Raw genomic sequence first — 23,778 nt, forward strand, 5'->3', positions numbered from 1 at the left:
TGGGGAGGAGGTATGGAGGGTTGGAGGGTAAGATGCCCTGGAATGAGACTGGCCCTAAAAGGAAGCTAAAGTCAGGGGAAAAGAGACCGAGTCTTTTTTCTTGGGCTGTTTCTAGTCCAAGTCCCTGAAGCCTGAGGAGGGGGCGGGAGGCTTCTCTGCCCCTTCCCTGCAGAGCAAGGGGGCCTTGGAGGGTCGTGAACTCAGCCCTGGCCTGGGCTTTGGGTCACCATCTCCTCTCACCTCCTTCCTAACTCTTACCCTTCCTCCTTAGGGCGGTTGCGCAACCCCTGTCTCCCCTCCATTCTGGAAGGGGAGAGACCAATTTAGGGCAGCAGGGCAGAGCTGAGTCCCTCACAGCAGAATTTAATTGCCCAGTGTGTTAAGTACGGGCTTAGGGGAGCAGCAGGGCTGGGGCAGAAAAAAGGGGACTTCTCTTTTAAACATCATTTGATGTTTCAAAAAGAGCATCAAGGAGCCATCGCGGGAAAGCCTAACTGTTGGACCTTACATGCATTGTGTTGTTCGGTATTGTCTTTACTTTGAATGAGGGTGGGAGGGCGCGCACCGGGGGAGGCACAGTTATTTCTGGTCTAGGGCTTCTGAACGCGGAGCCGCCGCGCGCACCCCCGCTGGCCAGCGAGTGGGTCGCTCCGATTCCTTCCATCAGACATGCAGAGTCGGGGCCGGGCCGGCGGCCTCGGGCTCCCGGGGGAGCCCCGGCGCAGCCCCCCGACGGTCGGAGGTGCGGTTTCCAGCTGCCGCCCTGACCCTGCGGGCGACTCCACTCGTGCGCGGGAGGGGGAGGCTCGGCCACCCCTCCGCTGAGCCGCGAGTGGGCGAATCCGGAGCCTCGGAGGAACTGCCGCAGCTTCCGGTTCCGTTGACAGCGACGCCGGAAACCAGGGCCCGGGCTGCGGGACCAGGTGAGAGCTGGCTGGTTTCCCTGCCGGGAGGTGCGGTCCGAGGGTGGAGCGCGGTGGGCGGCTGCTCGGCTACGCAGGCTCCCAGGCCCCGGGTCTTCTGCAAAGCCTCGGGACTAAGCCCCCTCACCAGTCCGCCCTTGGGTTTGTTTTCTCCTCAGACGTCGGCCAGGACCGGGAGTTGGACCCCCACATTCTCAGAGGCCCTTCGGGGAGCCGCCCCTACCTGGGGAGTAGCTCGAACTCACACGTCCCAGCCTATTGCGACCCTGCCGAGCCGGAGGTAACCCGTTGCGGACGTGGGAGCCAGGCAGGGCATTCGACTAAGGTCTTTTGAAGGATGAGTAGGAGTTTGCCAGTAATTTGCATGCTAATGCAGGTGAAACTCCCAGGAGGGGCTGTAGTCCAAGAAGACTGGTGGGCTGTTTCCTCTTTCCAGGTTTGGTTAATGACAGAAGAAAGATTTGAAACTTGAAATAAAGATGTGCAATGAAGAAAAGGAACAGGGTGATATGATAGACTAATAGGTATGGGGTGGGGCAGAGGGGGCAGCATTAGATACTGTGGTCTAGGAGAGCATCTCTGAAGAAATGCGTTTGAAACCCTAATAAGGACCCAGTCATAGGGAGATCTGAAAGAGTGTTCCAGGCAGAGGGAAAAAGCGCTGAGGTAGAAATAAACTGATGTTCAAGATATAGAAAGAAGACTCGTGTGGTTGGAATATGGCCATTGAGGAAGAGAGTGGTAGGAGATGAAGTTGGAGAGGTGGTTGGGAGTTGACTCACATAGAACCTTGTAGACCCATCTCCCATACTTATTCTGAGTATGTGGAAATCTATTGGGTTTTAAGCAGAGGAGTGATGTGTAAGGTGAAGACTGGATAGAGATGGGGGGTGAAAAGATTAAGTGTTGGGTCAGTGGAGGTTGTTCCAGTTCTGTGTCAGGCAAAGGGGACCTTTCTGTGATTTGCGCAAACTTCCCTTCTTCTCCCCTGGCCCCAGAAGGGGCTGTCTTGTGTTAGGATGCTGAAGACTGGGGACAAAACCCCTATGCAGGCCTTGGTGGGGATTTCAGTATTACACTCATGTCTCTTCCTGCCCAACTGTGACAAGTTTGAGCTCAGGCCCCCTAGTTAGGAAATGGATGTACCCCCTGTGGACCAGGCCCTGGGCTGGGCACTGAGGGGACAGAGGATGAGATTGGACTCCAGCCCTGAGCAGCTCAGTCTAGTGCGGGGAGACAGACGTGTGAATAGGCGGTTTACTGTGCCGCAGTGCTGAGAACTCAGATGTGTGGGGTATAGGGGCCCTTGAGAGAGGTTTGGTTTGTGAAGCAGAGGAGGAGGCAGGGAGATTTCATTGAGAGCTTCATGGGCTTCATGATTAAACGGCATCTTGTGTTCTCCGTGCAGAGAAGCATGGAGGGCACTCTAGACACAGGAATAGCTTGTGCAAAGGAAGTGAATGTACAATTGCAGAGGGCATGCATGTCAAACCATGGCAGTGATGTGTAAAGGGGTGACAGGATCTGATGTGTTGTTTTGGGGTGATCACCCTGGTAGATAATTTCTGTCCATGTGAGACCTTGGGGAGGAGGGCTTAGGATAATGGAAATGAAATTCCCTGGATTAATCCTGAAGACAAACTCACACTCATCCATCCTTGTGCCTGGTGAAGATGACCGGCTGTGATTAAGGCAGAGTGGCTAACCCTGTACAGGCTGAATTGGCCTCTTGGGCTTTTCGGATGGAATACCTGCAAGCAGTTCTGTTTTCCCATCTCGTTTATTTTATTAAAAAAATTTTATTGAGATAATCACATTTATCAGTTCAGTGTACATTTAACTGGTCCATACAGGCCCTTTTTCTCCTTTGCATTTGTTTGCATATTCCCCTTTATCCCCATTCCCCCCATTCCCCCCCCCCCACCCAACTGCAGCAAACCACTCTGATGTATTTGGTACATATCCTTTTATTTGCGTGTGTCCTTGGTTGTATGCATATATTTTTTTAAAAACATAAGTGGTATTCTGCCTGGACTTCACTTTGTTTCTTTTTTTTCCCTTCAGTACCATGTTTTGGGATCTTACGATGTTGCTGTGGGTATATCCGGAACATGGTTTCTCAGTGCTACCCAGGTTTCCATAGATGCATCTCCCACATTTTACTTGACTTATCACTTCCCGTAGACCCCTGGGTTGTCTCAAACTCCCTGCCACAACACAGCAATGGGATGAAAATTCTTGTACCCATCTCCTCCCTCAGCTTTTTAATACAATTTCAGGATGCTGACTTGGGCTTCCCTTTGATAATCCTGGTATTAGTTGATGTGACCTTGGTGAGGTTGTAACCTTTCTTGAGCTGTGTTTATTTTCAGTAAATTGTGATTCTGGTTCCCACTCTTGGCAAACATTCTTTTGTACTGCCATCTTTCCTGGTAGATCATCTCACAGGCTCTGTGGTTACTTTCCTGTTTCTTGTCATCATTGATCATTGCTGTACACTCATTCCAACCACAGATATTGGCTGCTTTCCTTTCCTGGTGAGATGGTGGCCTGTTAAGCTGGTCCAGAGAGGACTGTGCTTCAGAGAAGGGCTCTGGAGCCTGGAGCCAGACGGCCCAGCTTCGGTTCCAGGTCCTCTACTTCCCAGCTACGTGACCTTGAGCAATTTATTTAATCTGAGTTTCATTTTCTCATCCGTAAAGTAGGTCTAATAATTGTACTTACCTCATAGTGCTTTTTTAAGAATTAAGTGAATTGGTTAATGCATGCCAAGTCATTAGAACAGCGCCTGTCACATAATAAGCCCCTATGAAATATTAACTATTCATAGCAATAATTATTATTATATTATTTCCAACAAGTGTCCCTGTTATATTTTGCCTGTAATGGTTCATATTCCAGTTATAGGGTATTTCCTCAGGGAGCATGAAGAGGGGGGCATGTCTTCTAGACACCCTGATTAACAAATTCTAGTGTGATAGTGTCAACCATAAGGAGGGAGGGCATAAATACATCTCAAGGCCCTGGGTACCATTTCTCCATCACTCACCCCCTGTCTGATAAGGAGATAGTGGCTACAGGTTGGGCCAAGATGATGGAGCCAGGGCTAACAGTACTGGTGGGAATGGGAAGAGAGTCTGGTGAGACTGGGAGAATCCCGATGGTCACTTTGGACACAGAATTCTCTTTGTGATGTTACTCTGTACCCTTCTTTGAGAGAATGAACAACTGGCTAGATTTGAACGTTTGAGAGGTGCATTTGACAGAGCCCTCTCACTTCAAATCCCATAGATGGAAAGATGGGGAGCGAAGTCAACTCTATCACCAACATTTTAAGGATCGTCCATGTGTTCAGTGTCAAAGGCTGCTCTGAAATGGAGGGGAGCAGTGGCCCAGTGTTGAAGAGACTTAGGAGTGGGACCTTAGTGGTAGGAAAGGTGGGACAAGAAAAGTCAACTTTCATCAATGGTATCATGAGGAGGAAGAGTTTTACAACAAGAGATGTTCTAGTCTAGTGGGGGAGGCAAGCCCTCAAACAGATCGTTACCCAGTGATCAAAACTGAAATAGAAGGGTGCCAAGTGAGAGTGGAGGGAGCCAGGTGAGAGCAGGCTAGGGACAGCTGCAGAAGGAGATGACCTCTGAGCTGCCTTGGAAAGGATGGGCCAGCTTCTCAAGTAGTCGAGGAAGTGAGGGGTGGTGGAGAGCATACCAAGGCACAGAGCTGTGAGGGAACAAGGGAATATGAGCTGCCTGTCTGTGGGCAAGCGGCAGGGAGGCTGAGGTAGGAGTGGTGGGCAAGGCCTCTCAGGTCGTTGTGGTCAGCATTTGTTCCATAGGCTGTGCTTTCAAGCATTAGCCATTCAAGGACTGCCTTCATGGCTTCTGTCACTATAGTACATGGAAAACCAAGTCCACTAAGTGAAGAGGTGGCCATAATGAACGTATGAAAATACATGAAACATTAGAATATGCGATGTATGTATGGATTTCTACTTAGATAGCATAGATAGTATTCCCTGCTCAGGGCTCTGCAAGGCCTGCTGTCTTTTCCGATTAAAAAAGAGATGAGGGGAATTCCCTGGCGGTCCAGTGGTTAAGACTCCGCGCTTCCACTGCAGGGGTCACAGGTTCGATCGCTGGTCGGGGAACTAAGATCCCCGCATGCTGCGGCGCAGCCAAAAAAAATAAAAAAGAGATGAACAAGGATTCTAATGAAAAGAGTTGAAAACAGAGTAATTTTCTCACCATGATTCAGAAAACCCGTCCTCACGCCTACCTGCACCTCCACTGGGCACCCTGGCTGGGGGTGATGGAAGCTCTGTACAGATATGTTAAGCTGGGAATTTCTAAGCATTGATGCCTGAGACGGGAACGGTGAGGTGGGATCTGGGAGCCGTCCTCACTGTGCCCCTCTGGCCCAGGTGGGGCCTGACACAGTGGCTGCCATGGAGCAGTGTGCGAGTGTGGAGAGAGAGGTGGACAAGGTCCTGCAGAAGTTCCTGACCTATGGGCAGCACTGTGAGCAGAGCCTGGAGGAGCTGCTGCACTACGTGGGCCAGCTGCGGGCTGAGCTGGCCAGCGCAGGTGGGTGTCCCCCCACTAGAGCCCCACACCTGCCTCCCTTGGGGCCTAGGAGACCCCCCCCCCCCCAAGGCTGCTTGATAATAGGGTTCTGGAAGGATGATGGTTAGGGCATTGATACATGGATCCCTAGGCCTCTTCGAAGGGGAATAAGTCTCTGAGCTATTTCAAAAAGCCCAACAGAAATTATTAATTTACCTGAGATTATCTTCATTTACGTTTTGTTTTCAATTTGCTTTTCTATTTTGAATGTCTAAGACACTTTAAGATAATTTCAAGTTTACAGAATAGTCCTAAGAACAGTATAAAGAGCTCATATATACCCTTCACCAAGATTCACCAACTGCTAGTATGTTGCCATATTTGCTTTATCAGTTTTCTTGCATATTCGTATTACTTTTAAAACCATTAGAAAGTAAGCTGCAGATATCATACACCTAAGCCTTCGGTGTATATGTCCTAAGATCAAGGGCATTCTCTTACGTAAGTACAGTATAATTATTAAAATCAAGAAGTTAGACATTAATAATATGACCTAATGAATATAGCTCATATTTCAATTTGCCACTACCCAATAATTTTCGTAAAACATTTAAATTTTATTTTCCAGTCCAGGATCCGATCCAAGATCAAGCATTGCACTTAGTTTCTTGTGTCTAATCTTTAGTTTTTAAAATCTGGGACATTTCCTCCACCTGCCTTTGCCTTTCATGACATTGACATTTTGGAAACATTAAAGCCAGTGATTTTGCAGAATGTCTCTCGATTTGGATTTGTTTGCTGTTTCCTCATTATTTTTTTGCATTTTGGGCAAGAGTACTTCAGAACTGATGTGTTTCTCAGTGCATCACATCAGGAGGTACAAGGTATCAGCTTGTTCCATTATGGGTGATGTTAACTTTGATCAAGATCTTTGGTTAAAATGGTGTCTGCCAGGTTCCTACACCCTAAGGTTAATATTTCTTTCTTTAGAGTTAATCAATAAGTAATTTGTGGGGAGGTACTTTGAGACTATATAAATTTCCTGTGCTTTCTCAGACTCTGCCCACTGGTTTTAGCATTCATTGATGATTCTTGCGTGAACCAATCATTACAAAGTTAGTTGCAACATGGGTGATTTTTCCTGGTCTATCATTCCCTATACACTTATTAGTTGGCATTTAACTATAAGAAAGGAGCTTTCCCTTCCTTCTTTCTTCCTTCCTTCCTCCCTCCCTCCCTTCCTTCCTTCCTTCCTTCCAAGTTCATACTCATAACTTCTTATATTATTCAATGGGTTATAATCCATTACTGTTATTATTTATTTTGATGATCAAATTGTCTTAGATTTGACCAGAGGTAACCCCTAGTTCCTATGTCCTTTTTTTTTTGATTGAGCTATAATTCACATTAAAATTCACCCTTTTAAAGTGTACAATTTAGTGGGTTTTTAGTATATTTCCAGAATTGTACAGTCTTTACCACTATCTAATTACAGAACATTTTCATCTCTCTAAAAAGAATCCCCCACCCATTAATAATCACTCCATTTCTCCTTCTCCCCCAGCCTCTGGCAACCACTAATATACTTTCTCTCTATGGACTTACCTATTCTGGACAGTTCATATAAATGGAATCATATAATATGTGGCCTTTTATATTCTTTCACTTAGTGTGTTTTCAAGGTTCATCCCTATTGTACCATGTACTTCATTTTTTTTTATGTGCTGGGTCATATGGTAACTCTCTGTTCAACTTTTTGAAGAAAATGTTGGCACACTGTTTTGTGTGCACACTGTTTGGCACACTGTTTTCCAAAGTAGCTGCAACATTTTATATTCCCACCAGCTATGTATGAGGGTTCCAGTTTCCCCACATCCTCACCAACACTTGTTATCACCTGTCTTTTTGGTTATAGCCATCCTAGTAGGAGTAGGCCCAGCCACCACCTCCTGTTTGTATTTGTCAGGACTCATTCGGTTACAGGTGACAGAAACCTAGTTCAGACTAGCTTAAACAAACAAAGGGGGTATGGTTGCTGGATTTATAGATTCAGGTAACTGAAAGGTCCAGCCCAGTTGGATCTAAGTGCTCATGTGATACCTTCAATCTACACTGGCTTCATTCTCAGAGCAGTGCTCCCCTGAGGTGGCCATGGTGCTCCAGCAACTCCAGTTCACTTTTGTTTGTTTAGCAACCTGGCAGAATGCTTCTGTCTTCCAGGGCTTCTGGTCTCGGAGCTTGAGACGCTCCCTGGCCCTCTTGGGTCACGTTCCCTTCCCTGGGTCGTGTTTTCTTCCCTGAACCAAGGTGCTTCCATCTAAAGAAGGGGTGTAGATGCTGGGCTGGAAGAAGGGACCCGTGCCCTGTCTGCCCTTCTCTATTCCAAGCCCCACGTGCTCTTGGTAGTTCGTGTGGCTCATCCAGCCATGGGGGGTGGAAACCACTGTAAACCTGGCATCCTGAGCCAGAAATGTCCTTGTGCTTCCCTGGAGGACCCTGGCCTGCCTGGTGTCCTCTGGGTTAATTAGAGGCATTAACATGGGGACAATACTTTATGGTTCAAAGCCTTCCCACAGGGTGTCTCCCTCAAGATAATAAGGAGCCATCTGGTGTGGTGGTGAGGAGCCTGGGCTTCAGATCACTGCTGTGACATCTGGCAAGTTACTGCCTCAGCTTCCTCAGCTGTAGTACAAGATACTAACAGTGCCCACTGCATAGAATGGTGATGAGGATTAAATGAGCTAAAACCAAGTACTTGCCCACAGTAAGTGCCAAATCATCTTCATTTCACAGCAACCTACAAGGCCAGTGCTATCACCCCCATTTTGCAGATGAGGAAATGAAGACTCTGAGAGATGAACCGGCATGTCCCACTTGACCAATTCCAAGTCATGTAGTTAAAAAGTGGCAGGACCTGTAGTAGAAGCTTTCACTTTGGAGTTCAGGGCTGCTTCCCGGCCTCCATGCTGGCATTTAGAATAAGGAGGCAGGGACAAGGTCTGCTCCTCTGTGTCCTGCCTCATTGCCAGTGTTTCTCTGCAGCCCTCCAGGGGACCCCTCTCTCAGCCACCCTCTCCCTGGTGATGTCTCAGTGCTGCCGGAAGATAAAAGACACCGTGCAGAAACTGGCTTCAGACCACAAGGACATTCACAGCAGTGTCTCCCGAGTGGGCAAAGCCATTGACAGGGTGAGCATGTGGGTGGCCCCGGACTGGGGGCGGGAACACCTGCTGCTAGCGTGTAGCAGGGCTTCTCAGGAAGCCAGTGTGAGAAGTGAGACCCTGAGTCACAGGGCCCTGTCTCTCATCCTCGTCAGAACTTTGACTCTGAGATTTGCGGTGTAGTCTCCGACGCAGTGTGGGACTCTCGGGAGAAGCAGCAGCAGATCCTGCAGATGGCCATCCTGGAGCACCTGTACCAGCAGGGCATGCTCAGTGTTGCTGAGGAGCTGTGCCAGGTAACGAGCCCGCTGGGAGGGCACTGGTACCTGCCTGTTCTGCTTTCTACTTGGTAGTTTTCTTGATATTAGGACCCCGTTATTATTTTTTTCTTGTATCCAGACAGGTCAGTTTATTTACATGACTCAAATATGTATGTCATCAGCTCTGATTGTCTGATAGGGATACCTGTTCCCAGAGACCTGTTTCCAGTGGACAGTTGGCCTGGCAGGGCATCCTCCCCTCTGGACTGCACATGGGAAGTCCAACGTTTCCTCCAAGGTCACCCCTTAACTTTGCTTCCATTGTAGACCAGCTCCTTTCCGTTGATGCATTCTTTCCTTAAACGGGTTAATAGCTATTTTAAAAATTGTATTTAATTTATTAAAACTAAAAAAAAAACAAAAACAGTTCACCCATTTCTCCCACACCCTACCCTGCACCTCTGGTAACCACCAATCTGTTCTCTGTATTTATGAGCTTGGTTTTCTTAAAAAAAACTTTTTTAGATTCCACATATGAGTTCATATGGTATTTGTCTTTCTCTGTCTGACATATTTCATTTAGCATAATGGTCCATCCATGTTAATGACAGGATTTTCCTACTTTTTTTTTTTTTTAACTTTTATTTATTTATTTACTTTTATTTATAGCTGTGTTGGGTCTTCGTTTCTGTGTGAGGGCTTTCTCTAGTTGCGGCAAGTGGGGGCCACTCTTCATCGCGGTGCATGGGCCTCTCATTATCGCGGCCTCTCTTGTTGCGGAGCACAGGCTCCAGACGCGCAGGCTCAGTAATTGTGGCTCACGGGCCCAGCCGCTCTGCGGCATGTGGGATCTTCCCAGACCAGGGCTCGAACCCGTGTCCCCTGCACTGGCAGGCAGATTCTCAACCACTGCGCCACCAGGGAAGCCCTTTCCTACTTTTTTAATGGCTGAATAATATTTCATTTTACACACACACACACACACACACACACACACACCATCTTCTTTATCCATTCATCCATTGATGGACACTTATGTTGTTTCCTTATCTTGGCTATTGTAAATAATGCTGCGATGAATATGGGGGTGCAGATATCTTTTCAAGTTAGTGTTTTCATTTTCTTTAGATAAGTACCCAGAAGTGGAATTGCTGGATCATAGGTAGCTCTATTTTTAATCTTTTGAGGAACTTCCATACTGTTATCCATAGCGGCTGCACCAATCTACATTCCCACCAGTGGTGCACGAGGGTTCCTTTTTCTCCACATCCTCGCCAACACTTGTTACTTCTTATCTTTTTGATAATAACCATTCTAACAAGTACAAGGTGATGGCTCACTGTGGTGTTGATTTGCATTGCCCTGCCCTGATGATTGAGGTAGAGAATCTTTTCATGTGCCTGTTGGCCATTTTGATGTCTCCTTTGGAAAAATGTCTATTCAAATCTTCTCTCCATTTTTTAAGTTTTTTTTTTTTTGCTATTGAGTTATATGAGTTTTTGTATATTTTGGATATTAGCCCCTTATCAGATACACGATTTGCACATATTTTCTCCCGTTTGGTAGGTTGCCTTTTCATTTTGTTGATGGTTTCCTTTGCTGTGCAGAAGCTTTAAATTTAGTTTGATGTAGTCCTACTTTTTATTTTTTGCTTTTGTTGCTTCTTTAAATAAATTTTAGAAATCAGTGCCCCTGATGTAAAAAGAGAGTAGCTATAAAAATATATACAATGGGGGCTTCCCTGGTGGCGCAGTGGTTAAGAATCCACCTGCCAATGCAGGGGACACGGGTTCAAGCCCTGGTCCGGGAAGATCCCACATGCTGCGGAGCATCTAAGCCCGTGCGCCACAACTACTGAGCCTGTGCTCTAGAGTCCGTGAGCCACAACTGCTGAGCCCGCGTGCCACAACTACTGAAGCCTGCGCACCTAGAGCCTGTGCTCCGCAACAAGAGAAGCTGCAATGAGAAGCCCGTGCACCACAACCAAGAGTAGCCCCTGCTCGCCTCAACTAGAGAAAAGCCCGCGCGCAGCAACAGACCCAACGCAGCCACAAATAAATAAAATAAATTTTAAAATATAAAATATATATATATACAATGAAAAGTGAAGTTATTAATTTCTAGCTAGAGTTGGTTGCCAGCCAGAGGTCTGAGTGCCTGGTATTCCCTTTCTTAAAAAGGAAGATTAGTAAAATGACGAAGTAGCACTTGTTAGGTGTTGAAGACACACTAGAAGTGAAAGTAAAGGATACTTTCCCTTAATGTAATTAGGGGGACTGAAAAGGAATCATTTTCGCTCCATGCTACTCAGTGTGGGTCTCCAGTACCCCAGCAGGTGGGGTGGGGTTTGCAGTCTGCTCTCTAGGAGGCCAGCATGTAGCACTCAGCCTCCCAGAACTGAACTGGGAATAAGAGGGGTCCAGGTGGCTGGCAAGAGACCATGGCTCCTCATGCAAAACCTGGCCCTCTCTAGCTTGTCTTTGGTGGATGAGGTTTTATTAGGCGTAGAGCAGAGAATTTTGGAAACACTGTCCTCCAGTGGTGAATTGTTCTCTCTCCCTCTAGGAATCAACACTGAATGTGGATTTGGATTTCAAGCAGCCTTTCCTGGAGTTGAATCGAATCCTGGAAGCTCTGCATGAACAAGACCTGGGGCCAGCATTGGAGTACGTTGGCCCTTGGGTGGGCCCGCAGGGGACAGGGCTTGTCTGTGCTCTTCACCTCACTCAGCGTACTTGACACGTCTCCAGCTGTGTCTCACGGGCCTCACATAGGCTCTTGGAGGCTCTGCCAGGGCCCCTTCTCTCGCCCCACCAGCTCCACACTCAGCTGGCCCCTTTCTTCCCAGATGGGCCGTCTCCCACAGGCAGCGCCTGCTCGAGCTCAACAGCTCCCTGGAGTTCAAGCTGCACCGACTGCACTTCATCCGCCTCCTGGCAGGTGGCCCTGAGAAGCAGCTGGAGGCCCTCAGCTACGCCCGGCACTTCCAGCCCTTTGCTCGGCTTCACCAGCGGGGTACGTGCCCTGAGTGCCAGGGTGGGCACTGCTGGGCTCTGGCGGACATCAGCACGTCTGGGATGGCCCGTCCCTGCCCCACGTGGGGCTGTGTGTTACCGGAACCCCTCCCCCACTGTCGCCCAGGTGAACTCCAAACTCAAGGCCCTTCCTCACCGCCTCTGCCATACCCTCCTAGCTTCATCTCACACCACCTCTGGTCCCCAGCCACGTGCCACACCCCCACCCAGAGCTCACCAGGCCTGCCCACGACACGCGTGCCCTCATGCTGCTCTGCCTCACAGTAGGAATTCCAAACCTCAGTTGTTTGAGCCTCACCTTCCAGATGTTCACAATTAGTAACCACCCGACTACTAGTAACTTTTTTCTTTAGCTCCACTCACATTTATTACTTCACATTTTATTTAGAGATAAACAGCATGAAAACCCAGCAATGTTATGAAGTCTTAGCTAGATACTGCTGCCTCCTGAAAGCTTTTTAAAAAGGGAGATTAGGGAATTCCCTTGGAGTCCAGTGGTTAGGACTTCACACTTCCAATTGCATGGGGCATGGGTTTGATCCCTGGTCAGGGAACTAAGATCCTGCATGCCACAAGGCGTGGCCAAAAAAAAAAAAAGGCAAGGGGGGGATTAGCTAGTGTTGGAGAATAGAGACATGAGCGCTGGCCTGAGCTCGCTCCTTGGTGCAGCTGAAAGCATGGGAGGGAAACCGAAACCCCTCCCTACCTCATGCTGTGGGGTCATGATTGCCACAGAAGCAGGCCTGAGACCCCACTTCCTCACTGGATTGTAGGGAAAACTGGTTTTGCCAGAGGGCGTTTTAACCCCCATTTGGTCAGGTCTCGGGCCTGGGAGCCATGGGGCTGAGCCTGCTCCTCATACTGCCTCTGCAGCCCTGCCTCCGCAGGGCTGGACGCGGAGCCCTGGGAAAAGGCTGCCTCCTTGTACCCTGATTCCCCCTTGCCTTGTAGAGATCCAGGTGATGATGGGCAGTCTGGTATACCTGCGGCTGGGCTTGGAGAAGTCACCCTACTGCCACCTCCTGGACAACAGCCATTGGGCCGAGATCTGTGAGACCTTTACACGCGATGCTTGTTCCCTGTTGGGCCTTTCTGTGGAGTCACCCCTCAGCGTCAGGTACAGCCAGCCCTGTGGGGGCAGCACAAATGGGAGGGTTGAGGGAAACCCAATTTTCCAAGGCCCTGCCACGTCCAGGGATGGTGCTTGGTGCCTTCACAGACCTAAACTGCCTGTCTTAGTCATTCTTCCAGATAGGAATTACCTTTCTTTCTACAGTTGGAGAAACAGATTTAGAAAGAGTTGTGGCCTGGGATCACCACAAGGTCAATGGCAGGGCCAAGGTTCCCATTTTGTAAGGTCTCGTGAGTGAGGTCTGTGTCTCCTGCACCTCACCCCTGGATTATCACAGGACCCTCTGACAGCCTGGCCTTCTTGCCACCTCATCTCTCAAACACGACTTCCCTTCAGGGAGACTTGAGTTGCTGAGTCACACGTGCTGAGAGCTTTCACTCAGAAGACTCCTTTATAGTTAATATTCTTCTCATGGCTTCACAACAAACCAAGGAGTTAGAGGTACTGTTACCCTTATTTTACATGAGAAAACAGGCTCCTAGGGCCTCACAGGGAATAAAGGTCACCTGGACCTGACCCCGCCACATACCGCACCACAGTGGTGTATTTTATTTAGGCTGGCTGTGGAATCTCACGCCTTGCCCCATTGTGATAGGCTCCACCCTCCAATTCGTTACCACAGACTCTGGTTATAGAACAGTCTTTCCCAGTGGGAACACCGGTGCCTTAGGACGGTTCTTTTGCGCACAACTGCCCTGCATGTTGTAGGCGTTTGGTACCCAAGGCTCCAGCCAGCCGGCTCCCCACCCCCCGCCCAATCCTTGTGAGAACTGAATCTGCTTTTTCCCATTTCTAAGTGCCCTGGTTGATTGCAGTTACAGAGGTGCACTGTGACAACGGAATGGGGTAGACAGGCAGGATGGGGCCCTTCCAGACATCACTGTCCCTGTCACACCAAGGACTTATCAGTGCTTGGGATGAACAGATTATCTGTCCCCTGGATGTTCCTTTTGTGTTTATTATAGGTTCTCAAATTTGGGGGTGCATTAGAATGACTCTTTAGAGTTGGACGCATAAGTACATATGTGGCTTTATGCGTGACCTGAGAGATTTTTAAGGACCGGTTTGATCAAGTGCCACTTTGAAACCTTGTCCCAAGTCACATTCCAACAATGTGCTGGTCCTTCTGTCTGTCTGCTGGGTTCTTGGTCAGGGTCACTCCAGCCCCTGCTCTTTGTTCTGCAGCTTTGCCTCTGGCTGTGTGGCGCTGCCAGTGCTGATGAACATTAAAGCTGTGATCGAGCAGAGGCAGTGCACTGGGGTCTGGAGTCACAAGGATGAGTTACCGGTGAGGCCTGGCAGGGGGAGGTACAGCAGGAGGCGCTGGGGAGGACAGCCGCCATGGGAAGCGGGACTCACCCCTCTGCTGGCCTCCCCAGATTGAGATCGAACTAGGTATGAAGTGCTGGTACCACTCAGTGTTCGCGTGCCCCATCCTCCGCCAGCAGACGTCAGATTCCAACCCTCCCATCAAGCTCATTTGTGGCCATGTCATCTCCCGAGATGCACTCAACAAGCTCATTAACGGAGGAAAGTAAGTTCCATGTGCTCTGCTCCACCTGGGCGTGATCCTTCTGCTGGCTGGCCCCCTGAGACATTCTTGGTTCTCCTCCCTTTGTAGGCTGAAGTGTCCCTACTGTCCCATGGAGCAGAACCCAGCAGATGGGAAACGCATCATATTCTGATTCCTGCCTGGGAGGAACTTTGCTGAAAGAGGTTTTTCACCCATGAGCCTTGGTCTGTCTCCGTGGGGGTGGTTGGCTTCTGTGGACTGTGGTTCATTTCACAGCAACTGGCTGAGGAGTGCCACCACAGGCAGGGGCTGGAGTGGCCCTCTGGCAGAGGCCAAGGAGGGAGATGAAGCAGCCTACATCCGGCAGCTGGCTCCTTGGCTCTAAGGGCAGGGAGACTCTGGCCTCTGTACTCCTGCTCTGTCTCCCCTTCATTATATTTGCTATTGACTTAGTAGCAACTGACAGAGAAGCAAAGGACTTGGCGGGCACAGCAGATGTCTTCCATCCTGCCCTCAGCCAGGTCTCTTACTGCCACACCAAGGCTTGTGTCCACTCCTCCCACTGTACAGCCTCACAACTGTATGCATCAATTTCCCACTGTAAATAGTCTGGGATAGAACTGAATGCCGTTGTTTTATAACTTTGAGCAAATATATTCACAGACCTTCTCCTTACTTTGCCCACCTTTAGCTTCACTGGCAAAGAATTACCATGTGCCCACTGCGCACAGGTACTGGGCATGGCCTAACCATTGCTGCTGGTTGGGAGCATGGCAGCCACAGAGCCCAGTCGAAAGAACCCAACCTGCATCTGATTGGGAGAAAAAGCTAGGAGATGGCAGACCCTGGGCAAGGTGCTTTTACACATACACATATAAAATCGTATTACCTCCTTATTAGAAATGAGTGTGAAGGGATGTAGGAAGATGAAATGACTTGCCCAGAAAGGCTCACAGCTTGTCAAGAAGAGCTTGGAGTTTAAACCAGATCCAACCCTCAAGCCCAAGGTCCTTCCAGTTTATTCCAGGGTGCCTGAAGCTTGGCTGCTGTGTGTACTGAGTCCTGTGCTGGGCCTTTGAGAACAGGAAGGCACCGTAAGTCTAAAATATTTGAAGGGATTAGGTTATGGGGCCATTATGCCAAGCAGGAGAGATGGCCTGGGGTTCTGCAATTAACTTCATATACCTATTTAAAATTTACTGTGTGGGAGGGTACATTGCTTCTGTCAGCTTCCCAGTGGCATTTAAGGCTCTTGGGGAAAAAGAAAAGAGGAATGGGGGTGTCCCCGACATAGGAGCTACAGGCTTAGATGAAGTGGGGCCTGGGCTCAGCTGGCTCGCCCTGCAGCTCCCAGCTACTCTGGAAGCGGGAGTGGAAAGCTCAGGGTGGGCAGTAGGGTCCGTTCTCAGCTTGAGTCTAGCACTGGCTCTGGTGGCCAAGCATTAGCACTGAACATTCTTCAAGTCCTCGGGTCCTCTGAGGAGAAAGGCTGCTTCTGCTCTTTCTTCCCCACCAACTCCTCAGCCCCACCAGCAGCTGCTGCTTAAAAAAACACCCACAGACTCAGCACATTTTAGTTTCAGCATTTACTTCTCCCACGTCATCTTCATTGAAGCTCAACAGAAAATAGCACTGATAGAGAAGATGCTGGCTTTGCTGCCGTGAAGTAGCTGTTGGAGCCATCTGGGAAGAACACGTGCCTCAGGGTACCACAGAGATGCCGTGAATGTGGGCAGCAGGAGGCCAGCCAGCTGGTGCGCCACCAATCCAACAGCTTCTGGAGCAGGTGCCCAGGTTGCTGCCTAAGTCCTTCACATGGGCGGGGGCAGGGCCTGTACCTCCTCCAGGCACTCGTCATAGGCCTCCTGGTATTCCTCGTGGGGCTTGACCATTATCACACAGGTGGGGCGCTTAGAGCCAGCGGCTGCACCCAGGTCCTGCAGAGAAGGAAAAAGAAGGGCTGTTTGGAAAGAAGGCTGCACAACCTGTATACCAGGGAGTCACAAACTGATGATCCACCAGCCTAATCCAGCCCACAGACTATTGCTAGTGTCAGTGTTGACACACGTGCTAGTCAGTCAATGTTAACATTTTGACTTGGTTGCCACCATTTAAACTCAGCCAACCTTCGAGTTGTGGTCCAGCAACACTGGGCCTACAGTTCCACATGGCAACTGTGAAAGGGCTCCAGCCCAGCAGGGGCTGTCCCCTTGGGCAGCGCCTATGCTTTCCAGGTCCCTGCCATCCCCCACTCCCTGGACTCCAGACCTGGCCTCTGCTGTGTAAGGGTAAGGACAGCTTCAGGTCCCTAGAACATCCCCTCTGAAACTGCACTTGCCTAATAGGACTTAAATATCCAAGTTCACCTTCTGTTTCATTCCCATAGTCCATGGAGAAGGGGATTCCCATTTTACAAGAAAGAAATGGAAGTGCAGAGAGGTAACTTATCTGCAGTCCCTCATCTAGGAAGCAGCAGAGCCAAGAATCCATCCAGGCCTGTCTTAACTCCAAAGCTCACGCTCCTTCCCACTATGGCCTGCTGCCACATACCTGATCCCAGACACCTTCCCTCCTGTGCTGACCAAGATCCGGGGCACATGTGCTCCTTACCGTCTTAGAGGGGATATAGACGTACGGCAAATTCCGGTCTTCACACATAACTGGGAGATGGCAGTATACCTCAATGGGTAATGTGTCTCCTGCCAAAACCATGATCCTGAAATAAGAGAAACCACTGTCATTTCCAGCTTGCTTGTTCCCTCTTTCAGTCATAAGTGTTGCCTCTGAGCTGGGCCTTGGGGGTACAGAGATGGGTAAGCTGCCCCCGACCTCAAAGAGTCCAATTATTAATGTGTGTCTCCCAACCTTTAGAAATTCATGCAGGTTTGTTTGGTGAGTGCATTCCTCTGGGGAGGTGATCTCTACTGCTTGGCAACAAGTAAATGCCACCAAGTGTGACAAAGCATAACGTGCTGGGACAGATGAGGTATGAGAGAGATGCCAAGGAGTAAGAGCTCAGCTCTCCTTGGAAGATCAGGAAGTGAATCAGGAAGTGACACTGGAGAGGAAAGCTGAACGATGAACATCCGTCAGGCAGCCCGTGGAGGAGCTGGAGGCAGGGGAAGCATCTAAGGTCGGGAGAGTCAGAAGGACACCAGACACACAGGGGCTGGCTACTGCTGGGGAACCAGGGATGGCTCCGGAGTCCCGGATGGGGATGGGGCAGGCAGAAGGCTAGAAAAACTCGTCACATTTAAGGGCCCTGAGTGCTTCCAGGATCATTCGCAAGAGTGACAGGGAACCAATGAAAGCTTGCCAGAGAATCCTCAGCTAGGGCTCTTAGCTGGCAAGGTGTTGGGGTTCTGGGACAAGGGCCTCAGCAGCCCTGATGACACAGAGGGAAGAGTCTGTTCCCTAGGGGAGTGAGAGGAAAACACAAGGAAAGAGCTCTTGGTTCAAAGCACTGCATCCACACTCCTAGTTTTCCTTTCGCCTCATATACTCTCCTCCTCTGCAGGCTCCTCTTCCTTTGAGTAGCCTTTATTTTATTTTATTGGCTTTGCCGCACGGCTTGCGGGATCTTAGTTCCCCAACCAGGGATCGAACCCTGGGCCCCCTGCAGCGGAAGCACGGAGTCCTAACTGCTGGACCGCCAGGGAATTCCTCAGTAGCCTTTAAATGCTGGTGTTCCCACAGCCTGGTCCTTGGCTGCCCTGTCAGTACTTTCTCCCCAGCTGACCCCATCCATAACCAAGGCTTCAAGCGCCAACTATGTGTTGACAACTCCCAAATCTATTCTCTCCAGCCTGACCCTCTCCCAAACTGCAAACCCTTATAGCCACTTTCCTGTTTGACATTTCTGCTAGGGAGAGGGTTCATATGTCTAAAAGGCACCTCAAAAACTTGTCTAAAACCAAACTCATGACCTTCCCTTACAAACCTGGCTCCCTCCACTATTCACTATTTCAGTGAGTGCGCCCTCTGTCCATTCGCCTGGAACCCACACCTCTTCACTCCATATCGGAAAGTCCTCTCATCCATCCGCTTTAATTCTTTCCATCTCGCCATCACTAACCCAATCGAAAATTGCCCTTGCCTCTTCTATACCACAGTAGCCTTCTATCTCAATTTCCCCATCTATTCTTCCACCTCTGATCCTTTCCAAAGTTGCCAGAAAAATCTTCTTAAGGTGTAAACATAATTATGTCACTCCCTGGCTTTAACCCTCAGTGGCCTCCAAAGCTCTGAGTACAAAAACTAAACTTACCATGGCTTACAAAAACCCCATGCAAAGGTAGCATTTCTGCCCACTACTACCCTCTCCTGCCCTGAAATCCACTTTCTTCTGGCAGAATGCCTCCCCTCCCCCCCCAGCCCACAAACTAATTCCTATATCTTCAGACCTCAGCTACCCCACCTGGGTCAGACTCCATAGAGCATCAAATCCCCCCAAGCATTATTTCTCTCTGGAGCACCTACAATGTACCAGACACTTCTGAAAATAAAGCAATGAGAGGCTTTTTCCTGTTCTCAAAGAGCTTACTTTCTGACCCTAGTGGGAGATACAGGGAATAAAAATGCAAATAAGTTTCAGGTTCTGATAAATGCCAGAAAGAAAAGATGTAGGGTAATGAAGTCATTCTCACTGCACCCTGTACTTTTCCTTCACGGTTACCTATGACACTTGTAATTTTGTGTGTATTTGATTATTCATTGTCTCCCCATAGTATAGTGCCTGAAAAAGAGTAGACAGTGAATAGTCGCTGAATGAATGAAGCTGGGATCTACCCTAAGTGAGCTGGCTTATACAATTCGCTTCCCCTGGACTTCACTTTCCCCATGGTGTCCCTTTGCGCTCGTGTAAGTGATGTATCAGCATCCGTACGGAAGGGAATTTACCTTCTGCACATGAGGAGGAGTCATAGCTCTTTTACCGACTACCTACTAAGTAGCAGGGATACCTTCGTCATCGTTTAGAAATGCAAAATCCGGCGGGAGGGGGTTCTTACCCTTTCTCGCCTTTGTTGATAAATTTCTGAACTTCCTTAACCCCGCGCCGAATCTGCTTCTGCTTCACGGCTGCAACGACAGAAGAATCAGTCGAGGGGACCTCCGACCGCCACCCGCGTCCTGTCCCGGCTCACCCCGGCGTCCACCGCACCTTTTTTTTTTTTCTTGGCGACGCCACGCGGCCTGCGGAACTTCCCCACCTAGGGGTCGAACCCATGCCCCCTCCACTGGAAACGCAGAGTCTTAACCATTGGACCACCAGGAAAGTCACGCCGCACCTTTCTTGATGCATTTGTAGAGCTTCCGCGTGAGGCGGCGAGAAGCCAGAGGCTGCGCGATGGGGTTCAGATTCACCAGCAGCTCATGGTAAGTGCGCTCTCCGCAGCACGCGTCCGCCTGAGCCTCCGGCCCGTCTGGATCTGCCTTTATTTTGGTCATGGCAGCGACCGCGGCAACCGAGTGCCCAAGATGCTAATCCACGCGGCCGGCGCTTCAGGAATCACTTCCGGGTCATGCCGCTCTGCGGGAAGCAGGCAGTACACCATAACCAATTAGGAACTCAGGTCTCCGACTCTGACCAATCCTTGACGCCCAGCTCCTTAAATATAGAGCACTGAGGGGCGGGGTCTCGGCCGTAGGGGCGGGGCCACTCCCATAACTGAGGCGGGGCGGGGCGGGGCGGAGCGGATTAGGGCCGGAGTCGGAGGGTTCAGGAGGCGAAGGGCGGAGCCCTGAGGGATTCGGGCCCTGGAGTAGGTGAGAAGGCGCTAGGACCCAGGCTTGGGCCCGTCTGAGAGTTCGGCGTCACAGAATAGGCGGTGGGAGGAAGAGGAGGAGGAGGAGGCTGTACCTGTAGGGTCGTGACCACATCTAAGGCGACAGGATCCTTGCCGAAAGCGCGGGGTCTGCGACCGGACTGGAAGAATGGGAAGTCTGCTCGGTGTGATTCCAAACCTCCTTAGAATCTGATCCCTTAGTTAGGCAGTGCCTAGCCTGGTCAGGTCCCGGGTCCTGAACTGGTCCTGGCTGGTGTACCCTAGGTGCCAAGGTTAAGGTAAAGCCTGACAGTGCTAACGATTCCTTCGTTCCAGCACGATTTTTCACACTCTGCTTTCTCCTTCCTGGCAAGGGATGGACCCACTCACTCACTGAGTGCCTCGGTCTAGACCGCTGTTCCCCAGGGAGCCGGTGGCTCGCTCCCACCCTTCCCGCAGGAATCTGCTCAGATGTTTACCACGGGAGAGGTTCTCCTGACCAAACTATCTAAAATTGCAGTTCCCGCCGACCTCCCACCGGCATCCCCTAACTCTCTGTTTTCATGGCGGAGACAGCTGGCGAGAGCTGAGAGGGAAGACAGCATGAACACTGGGGTTGAGACTTCGGGGTGTGGTGGGGGAGAGCTCTGAGTAGGCGCCCGGTTTGCAGTTAACTCTAGAGGATTAATGGACTGTAACGCTGGGGAGGCGAGCAGGCCTAGACTGGGGTGGATCTTGCACCTCTGACTTACTTCATGTACCCTGTCTTGGAACACTGGATGAATATTAATTAGATCATTGTTACAAATTAGTTGCCTTTGCTTATAGGATTGACAAAGGCAACTAATTTGTCAGTAAGGCCCGTCATTTTTGTGGTGGCCAAACAGGCCAGAAAGTGGAACTTTAGAAGTCTGCACGTGGCCTTGCCAGCACAAGGCAGTTAAGCCAGCTGAAAACTGACCTTTTAACCCTGTAACCAAGTGCAGTCGTTACATAAAAAACAAGTAGCTTTTTAAAATTTAGTATTTTAATAAGAAAAAGTAGGATGCAATCCATACTAACCGTAGACCCCAAATAATTTCACAAAGAGAAAAATATATCAGTTGAACAATGAGAATAGTTATATAAGCAACAAAATATAATTTGAAAATAAGCAAAGTTTGTATGCACAATGTAACCGAAATTTGGCCTTTTAAATGTTTGCACTTTGGAATTTCTTGGGAAAAGATAGTCCCTCCTGAGCTTTAGGACTGGTGGCTACTGTCAGCTTTGCCTTACTGTCCACCACTTGCTGTACCACTTCTCACCCCAAACCCTCCCCCACCTTCTCCCTCCCCCTAGGTCCTGCAGTAGAAGTTCTGGCCCTCCCTGGGGAGCCCTCCCCAAGTGGCACGTGAGGCTGTGAGAGCAGAGCTCCTCTGAGCACACAGCTGGCAGGGCTCTGCAGGGTGGTTTTCTTTTCTTTTTCAATCTTAGTATTTTTTTTTGTTTTATTGGAGTATAATTGCTTTACAATGTTGTGTTAGTTTCTGCTGTACAATGTATACATATATCCCCTCCCTCTTGGACCTCCCTCCCACCCCCCCATCCCACCCATCTAGGTCGTCACAGAGCTGAGCTCCCTGTGCTATACAGCAGGTTCCCACTAGCTATCTCTTTTACACACGGTAGTGTATATATGTCAATCCTAATCTCCCAATTCATCCCACCCTCCCCTTCCCTCACTGTGTCCACATGTCCATTCTCTACGCCTGCGTCTCTATTCCTGCCCTGGAAATAGGTTCATCTGTACCATTTTTCTAGATTCCACATATATGTGTTAATATACAATATTTGTTTTTCTCTTTCTGACTTACTTCCCTCTGTATGACAGACTCTAGGTACATCCACATCTCTACAAATGACCCAATTTCGTTCCTTTTTATGGCTGAGTAATATTCCATTGTATATATTTACCACATCTTTATCCATTCATCTGTCATTGGACATTTAGATTGTTCCATGTCCTGGCTATTGTAAATAGTGCTGCAATGAACTTTGGGGTACATGTGTCATTTTGAATTATGGTTTTCTCAGGGTGTACGTCCAGTAGTGGGATTGCTGGGTCATATGGTAGTTCTATTTTTAGTTTTTTAAGGAACCTCCATACTGTTCTCCACAGTGGCTGTATCAATTTACATTCCTACCAACAGTGCAAGAGGGTGCAGGGTGGTTTTCTATTCCTCTTTTAGCCTTGTTGGTTGGGTGACAGTGTGTCAGGGTTGCAAAGGGGAAAGGTACTCCTAGATGTGTGCACTGGGCATGATGAACTCCACAAAGAATTATCATCCCCAGGAAACCCAGTTCAAGCAAATGTGCTTGACTGACCTCACCAAGGTCTCATGGAGACCTCTCAGTTCTCAAATGGAAGGAGGAAGGAATTAATATTTATATGCCAAGCACATTACATGTGATATCTCATCTAGTGCTCACAAAGAATACCTTTATTATTCACAATTTCCTGAGGCTCATAAAGGTAATAGCTTCATGCAGCTCACACAAAGCTGAATTTGAATCCTGGTCTGCTAGTGTCCAAGCTCATGCTCTGCTCATCTCCTGTGACTTGGTATTCAACTTTAGCTTAAAGTTTATGAAATGTGGCTGGATAGTGAAAGTGTGGGAATCTTGGCTTGGCCAGGTCACAAGTGTCAGTTTTTTGAGCCATAAGACAATGAAGTGCCAAGAACAGATCTGTCCTCAGTAAACCACACCATGTATTTCTAACACCAGTCTCAGAGATCTGTGCCAGATCCAAGGTGGTTTGTGTGACTTCACTGATTTTGTGTGAATGGCCACTCCCGCTCACTTGAAGCAGGGTAAAATGGGTGAGAATGTAATGGCTAATGGGTAGTCGATCAGGGTTCTAAATGACAAATGACTTTGGGCAAGTCATTTAACCTCTCTGGGCTTCAGTGCCTCATCTATAAAATAAGAAAGACCTAGATGGACTAAGGTCCCTTCTTTTAGAAAACTGAGGTAGATGATTTTTAAAAATTGAGATATAATTCCCATATCATACAATTTGCCCGTTTAAAGTATACGATTCATTGGTTTTCGTGTATTCACCGAGTTGTGCAGCCATCACCACAGTCAATTTTAGGACATTTTCATCACTTCAAAGAGAGCCCCTGCACCCTTTAGCTATCACCTCTGACCCCCTCATCCTCCCTAGACCTAAGTAACCACTAATCTTCTTGTTTCTATAGATGTCCCTGTACTGGACATTTCACAGAAATGGAATCATATAGTATGTGGCCTCTTGTGTCTGACTCCTTTCGCTTAACATGTTTTCAAGGTTTGTCCATGTTGTAGCATGTGTCAGTGCTCCATTACTACATAACATTCCATTGTATGGGTATACTATATTTTATCCATTTATCAGTTG

At 48.9% G+C, this 23,778-nt stretch overlaps 2 protein-coding genes across 2 annotated transcripts; one reads left to right on the top strand and one right to left on the bottom strand.

The window, feature by feature from the left end:
- Positions 1-680: 680 nt before the first annotated feature.
- RMND5B (required for meiotic nuclear division 5 homolog B) lies at positions 681-15,264 on the top strand. Its single transcript, XM_059917848.1, has 11 exons — positions 681-923; positions 1,082-1,203; positions 5,347-5,509; positions 8,531-8,676; positions 8,805-8,945; positions 11,475-11,575; positions 11,758-11,924; positions 12,896-13,061; positions 14,262-14,364; positions 14,456-14,610; positions 14,698-15,264. Exons 3-11 carry the CDS (start codon positions 5,371-5,373, stop codon positions 14,759-14,761), a joined length of 1,182 nt encoding a protein of 393 aa, XP_059773831.1. The 5' UTR covers positions 681-923; positions 1,082-1,203; positions 5,347-5,370; the 3' UTR covers positions 14,762-15,264.
- An 896-nt stretch (positions 15,265-16,160) lies between these two features.
- On the bottom strand, positions 16,161-20,142 carry NHP2 (NHP2 ribonucleoprotein). Its single transcript, XM_059917849.1, has 4 exons — positions 19,878-20,142; positions 19,599-19,668; positions 17,200-17,305; positions 16,161-16,526 (listed from the first exon to the last, which is right to left on the bottom strand). Exons 1-4 carry the CDS (start codon positions 20,035-20,037, stop codon positions 16,401-16,403), a joined length of 462 nt encoding a protein of 153 aa, XP_059773832.1. The 5' UTR covers positions 20,038-20,142; the 3' UTR covers positions 16,161-16,400.
- Between the last annotated feature and the right edge of the window lie 3,636 nt (positions 20,143-23,778).

Source organism: Balaenoptera ricei, chromosome 3 (genome assembly GCF_028023285.1).
Source record: "Balaenoptera ricei isolate mBalRic1 chromosome 3, mBalRic1.hap2, whole genome shotgun sequence".
NCBI classification, from domain to species: Eukaryota; Metazoa; Chordata; class Mammalia; order Artiodactyla; family Balaenopteridae; genus Balaenoptera; species Balaenoptera ricei.

Excerpts from the sequence above, each read along its gene's own strand:
- NHP2 (XM_059917849.1), bottom strand. The coding sequence starts at position 20,037 with ATGACCAAAATAAAGGCAGATCCAGACGGGCCGGAGGCTCAGGCGGAC. Across the intron at positions 19,669-19,877 it reads CTACAAATGCATCAAGAAAG|CCGTGAAGCAGAAGCAGATT; the intron begins GTGCGGCGTGAC and ends CTGTCGTTGCAG. Across the intron at positions 16,527-17,199 it reads TCTATATCCCCTCTAAGACG|GACCTGGGTGCAGCCGCTGG; the intron begins GTAAGGAGCACA and ends CCTTCTCTGCAG.
- RMND5B (XM_059917848.1), top strand. The coding sequence starts at position 5,371 with ATGGAGCAGTGTGCGAGTGTGGAGAGAGAGGTGGACAAGGTCCTGCAG. Across the intron at positions 14,365-14,455 it reads GTCACAAGGATGAGTTACCG|ATTGAGATCGAACTAGGTAT; the intron begins GTGAGGCCTGGC and ends TGGCCTCCCCAG. Across the intron at positions 14,611-14,697 it reads AAGCTCATTAACGGAGGAAA|GCTGAAGTGTCCCTACTGTC; the intron begins GTAAGTTCCATG and ends CTCCCTTTGTAG.